Here is a 19299-nt window from a genome sequence, read left to right on the forward strand (position 1 = left end):
AAGATTCTTGCTGTCTTGTATCCACATCACGCGATCCTCCTTCACTTCCTCCTTCGTTCTGCAAGTTGGTCTCCTTCCCTAGCTCCACCATTTCTTATCTCTCCAAGGAAACAGTCATGTTCAGCAAAGTCTGCTCTTCTGGATAGATTCCAAATCCTCATTTTGATCAATAAGAAACGGTGAGAAACCAGTTCCCTTTCTGTGCAACTTCCCAGACTGCAGAAAGGGAGCAAAAGCTGGCAACATACAGCTTTTACCAAAATGGATTGACATGAGAGATTCCAGAAGATATCATGAGACCTTATTGCCCTCTGCAACCACCTGAAAGGAAGGTGTGGGGAGCTGGGGGTCAGCCTCTTCTCGCAGATAACTACTGACAGGACTAGAGGGAATGGCCTCAAGCTGCGACAGTGGAGGTTTAGGTTGGAATTTAGGAGACATTTCTTCTCAGAAAGAGCAGTCAGGCATTGGAAGGGGTTGCCCAAGGAGCTGGTGGAGTCACCGCCCCTGGGGGCGTTCATAGAAAGGTTGGACGTGGTGCTTAGGGACATGGTTTAGTGGGTGACATTGTTGTAGGGGGATGGTTGGACCAGAAGAACTTGGAGGTCTTTTCCAACCTTAATGATTCTATGAGACAGACTCCCCACTGACACCCCAAATATTAAAACCGTCTTTATTTACACATACCTGTTAATCTGTTGATTTCCTAAAAATGTAAGAATCTGAAACATTTTGTTACAAACAAGTGTGTACACAGTCTAGAAAAGGCACTAGCCAACTAGAAAAGACACTAGTAACTGTACTGCACTAAGTAGGGGGCATGTTTACAAATGTAAAGTAAGGCTTCTGAGCTTAAAAAGCCTCCGTTAATTGACTCAGGACTAAACAAAGAGCAGTAATGGTCAGTAAATATTTTTTATCTGATCAATTACATCATTAACATTGTTTAAGTCTGCTGGAGTACACTGGCCACTAGTTTTGCATGGAGCCTAGAGGTAGGCAATGTGTGTAGAGGAGGCAATGTGTGTATCCATACAATGCACACATAGATCACAGAATCATTTAGGTTGGAGAAGACCTCCAAGATCATCTGGTCCAACCCTTATGCAACGTATGTTGGTACTACACATAGACACTCCTTGAAAAGATGATCCATTACAGAAAATGAAAGATGTTTCAGTAAGGTGATAAACAGTCCTCCCTCCTTTCCTTACTTCCATTCTAATCCAACAGCTTACACGAAGTCCAAGTTTAATGATAAATGAGGTGTCGTCCTGTTTTTTAAAGCTTAAAAATAACACAATCTACCAAAGACAAAGTACGGAGTCTCTGACTTAAACCTATCCTAACTGTGATCAACATCAAGGGGAAAAAAAAAAAGAAAAAAAGAAAAAAAGAAAAAAAGTGAATTCACGTTCAGTCATGTTGGGAAGAGCTGTAACAGCTTTGAAATTATCCATGTCAACAGCAGGCTGCAAGGATCACAGCCAGAACTAAGAAGTAAGCGTTTCAAAATATGCCACAGTTAAATTCTGCTTAAGGGAAGAGGAAAAAGATGGAAGTGCTCTACTTCTCCAAACCTACAACAAAGCTGAACTTGCAGGCAAGAGATCACGTATGACAGCGTTTATCTGAGAGAAATGAAAAACTGAAGACTACCAATCTGAGAAAGAATGGCAATCTGTAACTAGCTTGGAGTTCAGAGGGACTCCCTGTATGATTTTCCAGAAATTTCAGAGGCTTGTGAAGCTGCAGAGGGCTACAATTCACAGCCTAGGACAGCTTACCTTGGGAGCAGAGTAGCTGTTCCTCATTCCTACCTCCATCAGTCTCTGGAAAGTTCTCTCCAATATAGGGACACCTCAGTGATTTCTGGTAGCAGATGCTGAACTACCATGCATTACAGTCCAGCCTATTACTAAAATTCAAAACGAAAAATAAAATCTGTCATTCTACCCCACCATCTCATCTCCGACGTGCAAATGGCAAATACCTACAGAAGAGCATAAGACCAGGGCAAGCACCTAGCCCAACCTGCCTCGTAATCTCTCCCAGCTTTTTGAGTCTCCAAGATTTCTAAGCCACTGGTGACCTCTTTGTGGTCAGACACTCCTGATGGATTTATCATCCAATAATCTGTCTCGCTGATTGAATAAGGTAACTCTGGGCCCACAACCTTCAGAGGCAATGAGCTCTTGACTATACTAGACAGTGAAACCTCCCTGATTTTGTCCTAACATTATTTTGTTCTCTCTGGCTCCCATACTTTGAAAAAAAAGTGAAGAGTTGTTCCCCATTCCCACTTCTGCATTCATTGGTTTTACAGACCTTTTTCCACATACCGCACCAATTGTCCACCTCCAGGCTAAAAACCCCTAGTCGCTTCCTCATTCTTCATAGTAATGAAAACCATCACTAATCCTGACTGACATCCCCCACAGCACCCAGGCATAATTCCTGGGCCCTTGACAGCCAGCATCAAGCAGCTCTTCCACTGTACACTAGCTATTCAATTTGCTTACACATGCTGAACACATATGGAAAATAAACAGGTGTTGCACGGAAGAAAATAGAAGCAAAGCGTATAGAGCTCAGTGAAAACCACAGCACACAAAACTACGGGGGACACTTGGCTGAATATTTTCAGCCACATTGCTCTTAAGTATGAGGATTTGATATTGGAAAATATAGTCTCTTACATTCCTAATCTTACAGGAAGCAGAGCACGAAACAGCTCCAATTCCAAATGAAAATATAATCTAACAAAATTATAGACTTACACTGCTGGTAGGGAAATTATAAGAGGTATTCATGTTTGTGGGGTTAGTTATCCCAAATTTTCTAATGTTTAAGACAGATGCTACATACAAGCACCATTACCTTCCCCTTTCCAAATATATCAGGCCTTTAAAAGACCAGGCTTTTCAGGAAGTCTTATACTAATGAACTTCATTGCTGAAGCTACAGTATGACAGCACAGCAGCCTGATAATCATACTAGCATCAGTGAGATTTTATAAACAGGAAGCGTGGCTGTGATACTGGGCATATATACACTTCAGGACTTCTGAACTAATCTACCAAGTGGTACCTGAAGATGTTGGAAATTCATAGCAGGGCTTTCCAGAAGTCTCTGGACAACCACATTCCTTCAGAGACGCAATGCTTTCTCTGCTTCTCCATCCTACCTACTTTATCCTTTTACAAATGGGTTTGTTCCAAAGTTTGGCAAAACAAACAAAAACTTTAAAGAACACTATGCTTTATTCTGTGGTGCAAATAAGCTCTGAATTATGGAAGATTAGTCCATCTTTAATAGGCAGTTTAATGGCCTGCATCTTAGTAAAAGGGAAATGAATGTTTGGGAGAACATGCAGCCAGAACAAAAAAACACGCTCTTTCATCATTTATTTGGTTAAAAAAAAAAACTTAGTATAGTTACAAGGTATCTGCCAAACATAAGCCTTTTAAGCTATGAAGAAAAAAGCCAAGTCAGCAATTGATTTTACGCAATTATGAACTCAATTCACTGGGTACCACTGAAGCTGGAGGAATTGGATAAACAACTGGAAAGATCAACAGCTACCTTATTCAGAAGGCAGTCACTGCTCCCTCAGAGAAGGAGGAGGGAACTGGCATTACCAAAAATTGCATTAACCGTTTCAGGTGGCAAATGTCTATCTCAAATTGTGACATTATCATCCCAAACTCTGAGACTGTTGTGTTATCGAATAAAGCTAGTGTAGTCCAAACAGATGCGAGCCACACTACACAGAAATCTTAACAGAGGGCAAGGTGCTCAACTCCTGAAATGCCCATCAAAATACCGGAGGAAGCTGTTAGCATTATCCCAGTTCGAATGACATTTGCTGCATCCGAGACCTCTGACATTAAAGGTCACCTCTGAAGTTTCTAGTTGCTGTTTGATGAACTTAGTGTTACAATCAAAGCAGGGCAAGTCTATTCAGTTTCACCCAACAGAGAAATCTAGTCATGTTAACAATTTAATTTGATTCACAGAAACCAAGGGGCATTCAACAAAAAATAGGCCAGGTTATAGAAAGTAAAGGTAAGCCTACAGGAAAAAGAGGAGGAAAGTTAGTTACAAAGAGCATACATTTGTGAGAAGCACAGGAAAGCAAAAGAGACAGAGAAATCCATGGCCAAAAAGCTAGGGACAAATGGAACTACACATAAGAATGTGGAATCCATGTAGTATTCAACCATTCCTAGAGAAAAGCAGTAGTATAGTTTTGTTTCCTGTATTTGTCTAGAAATATAGCTTATACATTATGTCACAGATGAAAACATTTCATGAAAACATTTTCCTTTCTCGATAGCGCAGGTAGACATCATAACGTTCTTCTGAGTTAACTCTATGTCATCAGACGTTGATAACTTGCATCCTGTATTTTTAATATATCTTGCCAAACGGTTCTGTGGACAGTGATGTTGACTGCCAGTAATCGCTGGACCACTCAAGATGCTCCCAAAGACTGAAGAACCTGCACTAGTATTTTTAAAGAATAAGCAGAATAACCCAAATGATTAGGAATATATCAGCCTTCCATTGGTCCCAGGCAAAATACTAAGGCAGTTCATCAGAATTTAAGAAAAAGGCATATAATTAATTATTAATTTCAAACTATATCTTGTTAAATTCACTGCTCAGATCTCAATTTTAATGTCAGAATACTGCCTTGATAAAGAAAGCTTTTGAAGAGGTACCCAGTCCCACATGTCACTTCGCCTCATGAATTATAATACAAATTTATAAGAAGGGTGCTGTGAACTGGTTCTGTAACAGACCTCACAACAGAAATACAAAGTCACTAAATTGGTATATTTGTCATGGAGTGCTGCAGGAATCGTTCTGGTCCTGAACAGCATTTCATAAATAACCTGGACAAACACAGAAGCCTTTGAAAATACAAAGGAATTAAAATGTAGATGGGGAGCATTGGAAGGAAAAGCGAATAAGTTGCTGACACAACGAAGCAGGATTGTTTCTCACATAATACAGATGAAACCTGTGAAAGTACTGCCAAAAGGACGGTACACATTTAGAACAGGAAATGTGTCAAAAAATGTCTTGGGAAAAACGAACTTCAAATCATGACTGAAAGTGTACAATTTTAAGAAGTATCAAGAATGCTATGAGAAGCTTCATGCTGCCATCTAGAGGAGATAGGTCAGGATGTTTTTTTTAATCCTGTTTTTGATAAGCAGTTTCAATGATCAGCCACATAAAAACATGGAGTAATGCATTTCAATATACAAAGATATAATCAAATCATGTACCTCTGAACCAAAACCACAAGTCTCTTAACTTTAATAAACAGATATTTTTTACATTTCTTGTTTTCTCACTTATCTAAGTCTGCAAGAGAAAATAACTTAAAGACAGTATTGGAAAAAATGGTCCTGAGAGGCCCTGTTCAAACTCAGCACTTCATTTTCTGTGAAAGTTTTCTTAAAATAAATGTGTATGTTATGACATACAAAGCATTACATATGTTACAGATTAAAGGAAAGTAGACTTCATCAACAAGTAGTTACAAACACGAAGAGAGCTTTCATAAGACTTAGAAATTCAAGAAATCAGTTACCATAGACTAATGGTTATAGCTCTCAGACCTCAAATGTTTTTTCCTCACTTGGTCTTCTTTTCATATTTATTTGTTCTCAGTAAAAATAAATAGAAATAAATGCAACATAAAAATTGCTAAGCTTTGTTCACTTGATGTAACTTAGGCTCTGCTTAAACTCCATTTAGCATAGCAAAGCTGCTTGGCTTTCTCAGTTAAGCTGCAGGCTTACAGGTCAATCAGCCAGTCTTTGTATTTGACTAAGATTTCCTTTGTTAAAGTATAACTTCTACTCCCCTAAATGCTTCTTACAATCTTAAAAGACATTAGCACTGAAAGTACAATAATTTTTTAAGTGCAGGGAGTGTGTTCAAACAGTCTTAATGATCTGTTGATAAAAAAGCATTAGAGCATTCTAGGCTTACAGTCAGTAAGCTTTCAAAGCTCTGCGCATAGCCCAAGAGTAACTGCGGCTAATGTCTACGATAAGCCAAAATTAAGCAAAAAAAAAAAGTTAAATGTGTCAATATGCACAGGTAGTGCTTAAAGGAAGCACAATCCCCTTGAAATCTTCAAAGCTGGATCAATCTGTTCACAACAAAGTCCCAAATGTGATGATGAAAGCAACAGCTTCAAAAAAATTGATAAAAATTGGTTGTAGGTAAGTGGGATGAATGAAGGTCAATTTTAGTTATGTACTGACAGCACCTCCCGCTACAGCTGACTATAGGAAAAAACACAGCAACTACAGAACCAGAAAGCAGCATGGGCACTAATTGCTGACAAGTAAAAGGTTCAACGTGTAGGTATTACATGAAGTTTCACACAAGTACTGCCACAAATATTCTGAGAAATAGCTTCAGCATCTGCGCAGGAAGTGGAGCAAAGTTACCTGATTTATTTAAGTCAAATGTAAGTCAAAGTGATATCTGGTAATTACTGCTAGGATATTTTCCCCCACGCAGATAGGCTGTAAGCTGGAGAAGTAGGCATTCTGTTCTGCAGGTGCCCTCTCCCTGTTTTTGAAGGTCACAAATTACTGCGTTATCTTATCACATTACTAGACCTTAATATTCAAAATAGAAGTCAAAACCCAAAGATAAGAAATTCTAAATGTTAGGTTTCGTTGCACCAGGGTAGACTTGTTCAGGGTAGCACACTTCCCCATCAGAAGATCTCCTAGTGCACCACCGCAGTGGTGAGATATTTACCAAATCCACCAACACACTTTTCCAACTACTTGTGTACTAGAAATGCATGTTTTAGTGGGAGGATTTGCAACGCAGCCAGTCACATCCACGCATAGAACTTACATTCATCCAACCCCAGCTGGTAAGCCAAGTTCTGCAGGCCACGAACCTTCTCCATCAGGTTAGCTGTAGTGAGGCTCCCCAGCTCTAAAAAGAGAGAAAAGCATGATTTTTAACGCTGTCTACAGACCTCTAGTGGCAGTTTATATGTTTACTATTTCACAAAGCATTCAAGTAATGCTTTCTACAATTTCAATTTGAACTGTACAGAATATGTTCTTTAATCCTTACAACTCAGACATGAGAACCAGCAAAAAGTTATAGCCATATAAAAAGCAATTTGTCCTACTTCCATCACAGAACAATTCAGCTGCAATTCACGTGAGAAAGAAGAGCAAGCTCAAGGACGATTGCTACAAATGACTGTAATATGCAGCAAATCCATATGCTAGCTAGCCTTTCTGCAGCTTTTCAAACAGCCTTACAAACAACATTTCCACTGGAGATCTCAGTTACAAGAGTGAAAACACATGCACACAGCATCATTCAACAAGCCACTCAAGAAATCTAAGCTGGTCACCAAGCTTAATCATTTGAGGTCTACCAAAAAAAAACCTTATGCCTCTTCTCAAACAACAGGAGACACCTATTGTATTTCTACAGTAAAATATTAGTAAGAGAGGTAACTGAAACATAACGTATAATGTTACACAGGTTTAACTAGTTCTTACTTGCTTGTTTTGAAAAAACAGACAGCCTTTGATGTCAGGATATTTTCCTGGAGATGACAGGAGTAACAAAAAATTGAGGTAATTGACAAGATAAAGAGACTACTAATCTAGATCCTTCAGCTGGAGATTCTGCAAATACAAGGGCTAGAGATCAAAGGCCACAGGGCTCACTGATAGGAGTTTCTTGCTTTCAGAAGTAAAATAAATTAATGGGATAATGAAAAAAAAGTAAAAAGAATAAAAGCACAAACTGTTACGCATCCAGGACAAGAACTCTGAAATAAACATTGAATAGCACAGAAGGACCACTCCCCATCCCTACACCTCCAGAAGGGTTCAGAAGCAAGCCCCTTAACCCTTCTTTTTTGTAAGGAAGGAATTCCCACCTGCTTTGACAACCACACCCTCCCCAGCGCCCGTACTCACCCTTTAACATATCTATATCGTCATTCTCCAGCTCAGCCATCCATTTGGGAGGAGAACTCGTAATAGGCTGGTTTGGAAAAGAAAAACAAGAAGCGGAAGACAGATCACGCTCAGACAAGGGCATCTTTGGGAACATACAAGAAAGTTTGAACTAGAACTTAAGGCCAGTTAAACTGACAGGAAAGATGAGGGTTCCAGGTGCTCTGTGGGGATAGTTTAACACTTAGCCTTGTTTTCTAGCTTCCCCTAGACGCTTTAAGGGTTAAAGCATAGCAGTAACACCCACAAACTAAGGAGAGGACCCCAGAGGAGACTTCCCTAAAGCTTAAAGCCTTTCCTTCCACCCCAGGCTCCAGAGGGGAGGCTCAGCGAGCCGCAGGAGGCTCGGCCAGGACGCGGGCAGCAGCACAGGAGACCCGGGGCGGGCGGCTTACGCTTTTGAAGGAGGCGGCGAACTCGGCGACTCCCGGCACTGCAAGAGAGAGACCGGCGGTGAGCGGGGCGGGCAGGGGGAGCGCACCCCGCCGCGGCTCCCCCCCCCCCCCCAAGAGCCCCCAAAACTCACGCTGCTCGGGCCACAGGTCCGGGGAGGCCCGGTCCAGCTTCTCGAAGCTCAGCAGCGAGGCCTCCAGGTCGGCGCCTGCAAGAGACGGCGGTGAGGGGGCGCCCGGGCCCGACACCCCCCCCCTCACCCCGCGCCCCGCGCCTCACCGTCAGCGGCTGCCGCCATCTTGCCGCGTCACGTGAGCGCGGCCGGGAGGGGAGGGGGGGAGGTAAAAATTCCGCCTTCGGCCGCGCGGCCAATCGGCGGCCCGGAGCGGGGGGCGGTGGAGGCAGAGGGGCGGGGCGAGGGCGAGGCCGCTGCCCGGCGGGCCAATGGGAGGGAGGGGGCGGGGCGAGGGGCGCCGCTGAGGGGCGGCGGGGCAGGGACCCTCGGCCGGCATGGCGGCGGCGGCGGCGGCGGCGGCAGCGCGGGGGGCCTGGGGCGGGCGGCGGCGCGTGGCGCTGGGGGTGAGGCGGCGGGGCCGGGGCCGCGGCGACAGCCCCGGGACCCTGCGACGGCCTCGGGTCGGGGGAGGCGGCGGGGGGGAGGGTCCGGGGTGGCGGTGAGGAGCCCCGCTAACCGCGCCGTTATCTGCGTGTGTTATCAGCTGCCGCGGAGGGCCGGGGTGCCGTGGATCGCCTCAGCCGCCGCCTCCTCGTCCTCCTCTGTGGTGAGTGCCCGCGGCGGGCCCCCCGGGAGGGGGGTGTGAGGGTGTGGGGGTGCCCCCCCCCGGCCGCGGGGAGCTGCTGCTTGGCGTGCGTGGCTTTCCTGCCCCTTCCAAGTAACCCAAAACCGCAGAAATTCCGCCGCACCGAGGTCCTGGTGAGGCGCTGAGCTCGTGGGTCCGCCACAGGTGCGCCCACACGTGGCTAGCGGAGGGCTGGTGGCCGCAGGAGGGTGTGTTCGGCACCACCACAGGGCCTCCCCTGGCAGCCGAGGTGCTCGGGTGCGCTGCGCTCCCCTCCGGGGTCCGCAGAGGATTTGCGCTTTCGCAAGCGCAGCCCTCTGCCCTGCTTCTCCAGGTGTGACCACCCACGTAATCGCCTGCAAGGGTTTTTTTTTTCTTTCGACCCACCGCCCTGGTGTTACCCCCCTGCTTATCCGTTACCAGCGTTGTTACAGCTCTCATCTCAGCCCCGCTTTCTCAGCTTCTTGCAGCTCTTGCTGCCCTTTTGCTTCCCACTCATCCTGTTTCACTGCCATCACTTGTCCAAGCCAGTCCCATTTATCTTCCTAATTCTTCCTCTGATCTCCCTACATTGTACCATGGATAGCATCCCAACCCTCTTATTCCTCCTCCCTTATTCCAAACCTTCCTTTTCCTCTCCCCTGCACGTGAGTTGGGAAGTTGTGTCCTCCGAGCTGCCTGCCAGGACGATCGCTGTGAACTCAGCACCTACAGGTTCCTTGCCCACAGTTGCAGAACCACAGGGAAGCAGGGAAAGGCCAATTTAGTGCCCGCAGCTATGAGCTTGCAAGATGAACCCGCTTAGTGGTTTGATGGGAAAGGAACATAGTACAGTTTGTACCGGGTAGGTGAAATCCTCACAAAGTGAATTATTAACTGTTTTTTTCTAAACACTTATGAATTGCAGGTTTTTAATTTTCTTAGTAACATAGTGTTTAAGTAGATTGAAACAGCTCTGAACATAAATCTAGCAGTGTATTTTTTCTGTAACAGTTTTTGAAAGAACTTTAGCCATTTTGCTCTAAAGTGGGGGAAGAATGGGGCTTAGTGGTAAATGAAGACCTACATGTAATGAGGCACATTGGCACGTGGGCACCTTGAGACAAAGATCACTCACTGGCCTGCGTTTTGTCCTCCACAGCCAACAACCAAACTGTTCATCGATGGGAAGTTTGTTGAATCCAAAACTACAGAATGGATCGATATCCACAACCCAGTGAGTGAAGCAGCCTCTGCTTATATACTAACGATCGCTGTGCAGCAAGGGTCTGTGCTTCCATTGAATCGTTTGGCGAAAGGGGAAAGTATATGTCTTTCTTGAGAAAGCTTAGTCTTGGAGCTTAAGATGGATTTAGCACTGTGTAATTGCTTCTCAGTTTCCTCTTCACACGAAATGTTAGTCTTAAAGAAGGTCATCACTTTCCTATCTCCCCTGTGTAGTAAAACCTTGATCTCTGAAGAGGAAGCTTAAATCCTGCTTACTGTATTTTGCTCATAGAAAGGCTCTGTGATTAGTATGTCAGAACTTCAGGCGGCTTCCTTTCACCCTGTATGTGTGCAACCTGATACGATTTGATGCCAGCTGTATGTAAAGTCCTGATAGAGATCGATTTCACTCTCAGACCAAGGTAAAAAAAATCTTGGCAGCTGAAGCTTCTCTCCTTTGAGAGAGTTTCCATCTCTGCACCATAATATTCACTGTGAATTTAGAGGCTGGATGCTGTGCAGTGCAAAATGAACTTAGATGAGTAGCACTTGCACTTGCCTGAGTCCTGCACCAAAGGGCTCAGAATTCTGACCCTCGCAGTAAGGATTTGGACAGCAGTTTTTAAAAACTTTTGTCTGTAAAGACCTATTTTGATTTGCTTTGTGGAAGTGTTCAGGGCAGCAAGCTGTGTTCATGAAGCTCATTTGGTCTCTATAGGGCAAACAATGTTCTCTTTTTTTTCTAAGTAGTTTCTCTCTTAGTGACCTACCTGATGTTTTTGTCATGTCAAAGCAGACTTAATTTTTAAGTGTGCATGAGAAGGAGGTCAAACCAACAAAGACAAGCTCTAAAAGCTAAAATACTATAGCACTAAGGTTGCTCATAAAGATCTTTTTTCAGCCTAGTGACCTAGGTAAACTAACATCAGTGCCAATTGCACAATCATGTGCTGCTCTTTGCAAAGCAACCTTGCTTTGTTTAATGCACAAGAGCAAATGAGCCAAGACGATACAGAGAGAAAAGGCCGTAGGCCACAGAAACCTTTGTCTTACGCTCTCTAGAAGCTGAAAAATATATCAGACAAGTCACTTCAACTACATCTTGGAAGTCAGCACTGCATTTACAGCTTTCTGCGTGTCTGTTGTGAGATGTATAGAGTATGGGTTTTCAGAAGTACGAAATACGTAGAATTCCTGTTGTAGCCCAGGCCTTTTGCCTGTTCCACAGGAGGAATGTCTCTTCTCCTTCCCCCTCAGAAGGACACCTCCTTTTAGAATAAGGATTTTAAGTATGTGCTGTGAGGGACTGTTGAATGGTTGTCAGGGAGAGCTGGAAAAAGTGGAGTTTTGATGCAATTTGTTCTTTTCCATCAGGCTACCAACGAAGTGGTTGCTCGCGTACCAAAAGCTACACCCAGTGAGATGGAGGCAGCTGTGGCTTCTTGCAAAAAGGCTTTTTGGAACTGGTCAGAAACATCTGTCTTGAGTCGCCAGCAAATCTTCCTGCGTTATCAACAGCTCATCAAAGACAATCTGGTGAGACACTACATCTGTGTGTGACGGCTGTTGCTGAATGCCTTGTAGCTGACTCAGTGAATGAAATTGAGTCTCGGGCTTTATCTGAATTCTTGATGAGGTCTTGCTACCATAGTTGAGCTGACAGAGTCACTGTCATGTAGAGGTGAGGCAAAGCACTTCCCAGGCAAATGTGGCTACAGAGGCAGTGCTTCTTCAGGAGTATTATTGTGCATTTGTTCCTTTGACCAAAGGACCACAGGAGGAACTTTCAACCTGGATGGAGAATGTGCCAGTTGACAAAGAGAAGTGGGAGAAGCGCGTTACTATGTTTTTGGATTCCACAGATTTTTCTGTGTGTCTTTGTGACATGTGAAAGCAGTAGAATATAAGCCAACCTCCAGCTGTTTTTTGTTCTTGTTGTTTTTAAATATCACCTGTGCAACTTATTGTCCACAATTATTGTCAACTTATTGCTTATTGTCAACAAGGAGCAAATCAGCCCGTGCAGGCTTTCCCAGGGTCTACTCAGACTGTTCAGCTGATGTTCAGCTCTCTGTAAACTTAACCCTGCACCCTATGTCCTGGCAGGCACTTCAGTAACATTCATAAACTTTGTTTTCCGTTTTCAGAAAGAAATTTCAAAACTCATCACCTTCGAGCAAGGGAAGACCCTGGCTGATGCTGAGGGAGATGTGTTCCGAGGCCTCCGTAAGCTGCTGGCTCCTCCTGTTACAAAAGGGGCTTTCAGGTCCCATAGGAAGGGAGGAGGTCTCCTGAGCAACTGTTTGCTCCAGGAGTTTGTACGTGTAGCTGCCTCCAAAGCCTCCTCCTAAAAGAAAAAGGGCAATTGTAGCTCCTAACCTGAAATATTCCCTTAGATCAGGCTTCCTTAAATCACTTCCAAGTTATTAAATCCTTCCTTTTCCTGGGAGTGACTACAAATTGCTGCAAAGGGATTGTTCTCATATGTTGAATCGCAGCTGGTACACTAAAACCACATCTGTACTTTTACTGGGGCTGTTGTGTCTGTGCTCCTATCACAGTGGCATATAATGTACTCAGGAGAGAATCCATTCACAATAAGCTCACAGTACTTGGCAGATCAAAGGGATTTTCTGGAGCACAATGAGTTTTAAGTTGTGGGAAAAGGCTGGAAGAACGACTTGGGTCAAGGCAGTGGTGAGAAGGGAGTTTGGGGACTGACTGTTAACAGATCACCCAGTGGCATATTGCCCTTTCTGCTGCAGAGGTGGTGGAACATGCTTGCAGTGTGACATCCCTCATACTGGGAGAGACAATGCCCTCCATCACTAAAGACATGGACACTTACACCTACCGTCTGCCTCTGGGTGTGTGCGCTGGCATTGCGCCGTTCAACTTCCCAGCCATGATTCCTCTGTGGATGTTCCCCATGGCTATGGTTTGTGGGAACACGTTCTTGATGAAACCATCGGAGCGTGTACCAGGAGCACTCATGTTCCTTGCCAAGCTGTTTCAGGATGCTGGTGCCCCGGATGGGACCCTGAATATCATCCATGGACAGCATGAAGGTAATAATAGCCCTGCTTGGGAGATGGCTGGAGTATGCAAGTGTTGTGATGTATGTTTAGTGGAGGCGCTAAAACAAGTTGGAGCGTCTGATCCTACTGCTGGTAGATAAGTTTGTAAAGGTGCTTGAAAACTGTTGATGGAGGGGAAATGGGGTGACAGGAAGATTCTCTAGCATGTTGCTTCAAATATTTTGGGAGATAAGGTGGCAAGAATTTGGGGGACTAGGGTCTGAATTTCCAAGGTATGCAAGTGTTCAAATTCTCTTTAGCTACCTAAGCTTCAGTTGAAATAAGCAGATAAATCACCAAGAGGTGTTTACCAAGGAAAACTAAACAAAAATTAAATGCCTCACTGGCTCTGCAGTGGACAGCAGTATTCTAGTTCCTAAGCAGATTATTTTCCAAAGCACTCAATTAAATTCAGAACCCAAGGATAAAAATAACCAACAGTAAATTTGTTTCAGCATCACTTGGGCACCTTGGGAATGGCCACCCTGAGCACTGAAATGTGACTCAGATGTAGGAAACAGAGGCAAGAATTCTGATACGAAGAAAGATGCATAGATTTAGCAATGTGGGGATGGGGACAGAGGGAAATGTTTGTGCACCACAATATATAATATCTTATTTCCTATTTAAAGCTGTGAATTTCATTTGTGACCATCCGGATATCAGAGCAATCAGCTTTGTGGGATCTAATCAGGCCGGCGAGTACATCTATGAGAGAGGATCCCGGAATGGCAAGAGAGTCCAGGCTAACATGGTAATGCCACCGAACGGAGCACACGGCAGCACCCAGACTGCCTCTGTCTGTGCATGTTAAAACAGAACACACCAGTCGGCAGCAGAAGCTGACTTTCCTTCTGAGAGTTAAGTGTGGAGGCCGCCCTTCTTGCCAGCCTGCTGGTAGCCTTCAGAGCTACTATAACAAGATACTGCCAAAGAGCTAGAAAAGAAGTGGGCGGGGGTCGTTAATGATGGGAGGCCCTATGTTTTATATTTCAGGGGGCAAAGAACCATGGCGTGGTGATGCCTGATGCCAACAAGGAGAACACCTTGAACCAGCTGGTTGGAGCTGCTTTTGGAGCAGCCGGCCAACGCTGCATGGCCCTGTCTACAGCAATTCTAGTGGGAGAAGCACAGAAATGGCTGCCAGAGCTGGTGGAAAGAGCCAAAAATCTACGCGTAAATGCAGGTACAGACTCAGATAATGTCTTATTAGGTACTTCACTTCTGTACAGCTGTGGCTTTTTAGGTTGGTGTATCTGCCATACTGTGGTGTATCCCTTGAAGCTGCTAGCTCCATAGGTTTGGTCCGTAGTTATGGAAGCTAGCAGATTATCTGGAGTGGGACAAAGCCCTAGACTCGGAGTTAGGAATGTGTAGGAAGGCCTGGCAATACAACTGATGCACAGTTTATAGAATTGGCTTTGTTTTAACTGGAACTTTGAGGTTATGTCCTATGTAGAACACAAACCTACCATTAATATAACAGTCTCACTTAGAGATCCTTCCAATGTGTAGTAAGCATGCAATACGAGGAAAAAATGGAAACAAGCACTTTAGAAAAACTGAACGTTAATTCTAGGAGAATTCTCCTAACTTTCATTTATTTTTGATGAAGTCTTGCAAAGAAGAAAACTTTTCTTTCTAAGAAGGATCTGTTGTTGAATTTTAGGTTTCTGGTGATCTAAAACTGTGCTTATGCCTTCTCTTGTTTGTTGATTATGAGTTGCAGGCTATTACCTCAGTTCATTAATGCCTCAAATCTTTGTTCTGTGTCTCAGAAACATCAGATTTTTCCTGCCAGTGTAGTTACTTCTATGATACATACGAAGAGGAAACTGTAAGAGTTAATTTTTTTTTTTTTTTTTTTTGTCTCTGCCTCTTTGCAGGAGACCAGCCTGGAGCAGATCTAGGGCCTCTAATCAGTCCCCAAGCTAAGGAACGTGTTTGCCATCTGATTGAGAAAGGAGTAAAAGAAGGTGCAAGTCTTCTTCTGGATGGCCGTAATATCAAAGTGAAGGGCTATGAAAATGGCAATTTTGTTGGACCAACAATCCTTGCCAATGTCAAGGTAACATAACCAAAACTTGATGCTGTATAACGCAGGGTCACTTGAAAAATGGGTTAGCCAAAATCAGGCAAGAATCACCAGGTAGAAGTCTCGTAAATAGCTCAGCTTTCTCTTGCACAATCCCAGTAAAGTGCTGATTGTAATGCTGTTGTGATGAAAGAATCCAGGGGAGCAGAACAAACTGAATAAAGTTGATAATCTTAACTTTATTGGAATGCAGCCAATTAAAGGAACATATGGGCAATTTGTACTGCGTCAAAATAAATATCCATTGGGCACAGTGTACTTTCTGTCGTAATGGCCAGCAGCAGATGTCTAAAAAGAGTATGACTAACAGACAGACTTAAAATTTTCCTTTCTCCATTATACATTCCTGCAATTTGCAACTTAAGGACTTGTAGAAATAAAAGTTAAATATTTGTGCAAGTCTTCACAAGAGTAATTATGGGGCAAGGTACAAAAGCTCTTTGAATAATTGAACATATTCACAGTTTTACTGAAACAGCCTCTCAATATAGTGCATGGTGTGCAACAGATGGGTGCTACTATGGGGGAATATTAATTGTGGTCCTCTTGGTGAGTGATTACATGACAATGCACCGATCTTGATAGTTCTGCTATTGTACTTTGTATTAGGATTTTATGGATTAAGTGCTACCATATATTTCAGGCTTTTAATCTATCTCATAATTTAATTGCATTGTTTTCATTAAACATCTTAAAGTACTTCACTTTCCTTTGCTGCATTGTAAATAGTTAGGTATTCAATAGTAAAAGTTTCACTGAGATTTTTTGATTTGTAGTTTTTTATACACTAATAAGGTTATCAGTAGCCACAGAAAACTCGTCAGATGAACGTTTTGTAGTTTGTTTTGTTAGTTATTAATGATTAAAGTACTCTAACTGGTGCTTTTGTATTTGTCAAATACTGCTAATTATGAGACACAAATCCCGGGCACTGACTTATAGAGGAGTAAACTATCCTGAATTAATCCTGGCTTTAATCAGCCTTGATCAAAGGCCTAACTTGTAACTCAGGTCACGCAGGCAGTAGAAGCAGAAAACATTTTAGCAGTTACAAATGGTGCCCTCTTTAGTGGACTAGATAGATGGCAGGGCAGGGGAAATGGTGGAATGGCAAGCAGGACTGAAGGATGGATGGCCTGCGGCAATGCAGTGTGATGGGTGTTCCTAGGAATATCCTGAGGATGAGCAGTATGTGTATTTACCATATGCTATTTCCTACAGTCTGCTTTTTCTGCTGTTTGTCTTGGCAGCCAAACATGACGTGCTACAAGGAGGAAATCTTTGGGCCTGTCCTGGTGGTTCTGGAAGCAGACACTTTGGATGATGCAATTAAGATGGTGAACAATAACCCCTATGGAAATGGAACCGCAATCTTCACCACCAATGGAGCCACAGCTCGGAAATATTCTCACTTAGTAGATGTGGGGCAGGTATGTTCAAGCTAGAATTGTTCCTATGGTGGTTGTTTTCACCATGAGTAGCCATCCAGCTATAGTGACTGATCACTGACTATCTGCTACTTCTTTACCTTGTGATTAATATGGCAGTTCTCCTTTGCTTTAGGTGGGAGTCAATGTTCCAATCCCAGTACCTCTGCCCATGTTCTCTTTCACCGGTTCTCGTGCTTCTTTCAGAGGAGACACTAATTTCTATGGCAAACAGGTAACTTGCTGATTCAGAGTACTCTCTTGATTTGTTATAAATCAGGTTAGAAATGGCAATGGGGAGATGATCATCAGATCTCACCTTACTGGGTGGAGATTTGAGAAGGGAGCAAGAACTAAGTATCAAGTTTTCTCATAGGACCAGAGTCTTTAGGGAGCTGTTGAAAGGAACAGGCTGACAAGAATTGGTCCCACAGAGGAAAACTCAAACCCTTGTAGACAGAGCAAAAACTGCTTGTTACATCTGTGGTGCAGATCTGAAGAATTCCTAAGGCCAAACATCTGACTCTTGTGTCTCTCCTTTCCCCCAGGGAGTGCAGTTCTACACACAGCTGAAAACAATCATTTCTCAATGGAAAGAGGAAGATGCCACTGTTACCAAGCCTGCTGTGGTTATGCCAACTATGGGGAACTAAATCAGCCTTCACAGATGCTGACCTTGGTTCCCTTCTCCTTTCATGTTGCACTTCCCAGCTTTGTCCTGACTGTCATCATTTCCTTGGGAAACAGAAAGCTCCATTTTCTATGGGCCTTTTTTTCTGTCTAGATCAGGCAGGCTCATGTAATGCACAGTCTGGGTTTTCTGTTGCTGTCAGTGTTTTTTGGCTAGCTGAACACATTTTTTTTTTAATAACCTGTCACAGAGGAAAAAAATCTAATTGAAAGGGAAGACAGATGAGCCTTAACTTGTTTCTTTCCAGACCCTCTGAACTTGAACACTACTCTGCTTTCCACTGCAGTATCTTTAGCCTTAGTGACTCAGTACTGGCTACATCTTGTAGCAGTTTTCTTTACCACTTTCTTACACGTTAAGATTTTGAGCTAACCTTACTCAGATGAGTACTCAGTTTGAGTGACATAACTGGGACATCTTGGATGTCTCATGGAAATGACTTCTACATACAACGAAGACAGCAAGTTTGGGAGTTGAAAACGTCAGTTTTTCATCTGTTGAGCAGTTTCCAAAACACTTCAGAAATGGCTTTCTAAGCATTTTTCAGGAAAGCATATTTGCTTGTCTGAGGATGAAAGAAATTCCTGTATGGGACAGTGACCTTCACTGTGCCTCTGACAGCTCGAAAACTTCTGTTCCTGGTGTGCGTGCAGATTGTATTCTCCAGCTTGCTGTCAATTCCGTTATACCTAGAAGTTGGTTGGTGCCTTTTTACTGTGCTAACAGAAATGTGCCTACAGGTCCTGTAAGATAATGAAACTGTGGAAGCAGAAACATGTTTGTATGTCTTGAATCACAGGATCATGTGAGTCTGGGTGGTAAGAAAAGTAGACAGGTCAGTAGGAAGAGAGACCATGTTTTAATCACAAAACAGCCAGGCCTGTTTTGTTTCTTTTCCTGACTATAGCTGTATTTCTTGTGGTGATTGATTGACACCTTGTGACATTTGCTCAAACACACTCACGTTCCCTAGGGACTGCAGGTCCCATTACAAGAGAAGGGTAAGTCTTGTTCTTAAGAATATGTGCATTTGGAGCTGGAGAGCCTCTACTTTTATTCTTGCATCCTGGAAGATGATGCAGCCATGAGGGATCTGCAGGGAGCTCATTCAAGTACTCATGGAAAAATAACATTATTCTAATGATTGTAATCATTACTTGTTCTAATTAAACAACTTGAATGTGAAAACTTTGTATCCTGCCTTCAGATTAAGATTCCTTGTAAGTGACAGTTATGTATTTAGTGGATCCACAGCAGTTACTCTTATGTTTGTATCTTACTTTTTCTTCTGCTATACTCTAGAGGGAAATTCTCACCTTGCAATTTGATTGTGAATTAAAAAAATTTGCTAATACATTGCTGCAGAAAATGACTGTTCCTTGGTAAGATGTTCTGTAGGTGTTACAGTGACTTTGTTCCCCTTCACAGAGGCTGGTCTGTGTTTCCTGTAACCAGTGTATACGTCTCCCTTTTATAGTATTTCAAGAACTTCTGCACCAATATTTTCATACAGCATTTCAAGGAATGTCTTGTTTCTATTTCCACGTACTTACCACTTGATCACAAAAGCTCTTAAA

At 43.3% G+C, this 19299-nt stretch overlaps 2 protein-coding genes across 8 annotated transcripts in view; one reads left to right on the forward strand and one right to left on the reverse strand.

Moving 5' to 3' along the window:
- The window catches only part of LIN52 (lin-52 DREAM MuvB core complex component), a 44393-nt gene extending 35602 nt beyond the window's left edge, over window positions 1-8791 (reverse strand). For 4 of the 7 annotated variants that reach the window (XM_040559111.1, XM_040559112.1, XM_040559108.1 and 1 more), the window contains exons 1-5: window positions 8706-8791; window positions 8560-8634; window positions 8429-8466; window positions 7995-8061; window positions 6901-6984 (exon numbers count right to left, since the gene is read on the reverse strand). In XM_040559111.1, the coding sequence (XP_040415045.1) occupies window positions 6901-6984; window positions 7995-8061; window positions 8429-8466; window positions 8560-8634; window positions 8706-8724 (283 nt within the window). In that variant the 5' untranslated portion in view covers window positions 8725-8791. Of the gene's footprint in view, window positions 1-3390; window positions 4510-4824; window positions 6604-6900; window positions 6985-7994; window positions 8062-8428; window positions 8467-8559; window positions 8635-8705 lie in introns of those variants that run through there. The other 3 variants (XM_040559107.1, XM_040559113.1, XM_040559109.1) reach the window with 3 other exon arrangements.
- A 145-nt stretch (window positions 8792-8936) lies between these two features.
- Window positions 8937-19076, forward strand: ALDH6A1 (aldehyde dehydrogenase 6 family member A1). Its single transcript, XM_040557942.1, has 12 exons — window positions 8937-9005; window positions 9146-9208; window positions 10368-10442; window positions 11807-11968; window positions 12580-12658; window positions 13198-13500; window positions 14142-14263; window positions 14506-14695; window positions 15396-15577; window positions 16855-17034; window positions 17168-17266; window positions 17580-19076. The coding sequence occupies exons 1-12, from the start codon at window positions 8937-8939 to the stop codon at window positions 17682-17684; spliced, it is 1629 nt and encodes a 542-aa protein (XP_040413876.1). The 3' UTR covers window positions 17685-19076.
- The last annotated feature ends 223 nt before the right edge of the window (window positions 19077-19299 follow it).

Source organism: Cygnus olor, chromosome 5 (assembly GCF_009769625.2).
Source record: "Cygnus olor isolate bCygOlo1 chromosome 5, bCygOlo1.pri.v2, whole genome shotgun sequence".
Taxonomy (NCBI): Eukaryota; Metazoa; Chordata; class Aves; order Anseriformes; family Anatidae; genus Cygnus; species Cygnus olor.

What these genes read in the sequence shown, in the direction of transcription:
- ALDH6A1 (XM_040557942.1), top strand. Translation starts at nt 8,937, where the DNA reads ATGGCGGCGGCGGCGGCGGCGGCGGCAGCGCGGGGGGCCTGGGGCGGG. An exon ending in GGCGGCGCGTGGCGCTGGGG is followed by an intron (nt 9,006 to 9,145) that starts GTGAGGCGGCGG and finishes GTGTGTTATCAG; the next exon opens with CTGCCGCGGAGGGCCGGGGT. An exon ending in CAATCCTTGCCAATGTCAAG is followed by an intron (nt 15,578 to 16,854) that starts GTAACATAACCA and finishes TTGTCTTGGCAG; the next exon opens with CCAAACATGACGTGCTACAA.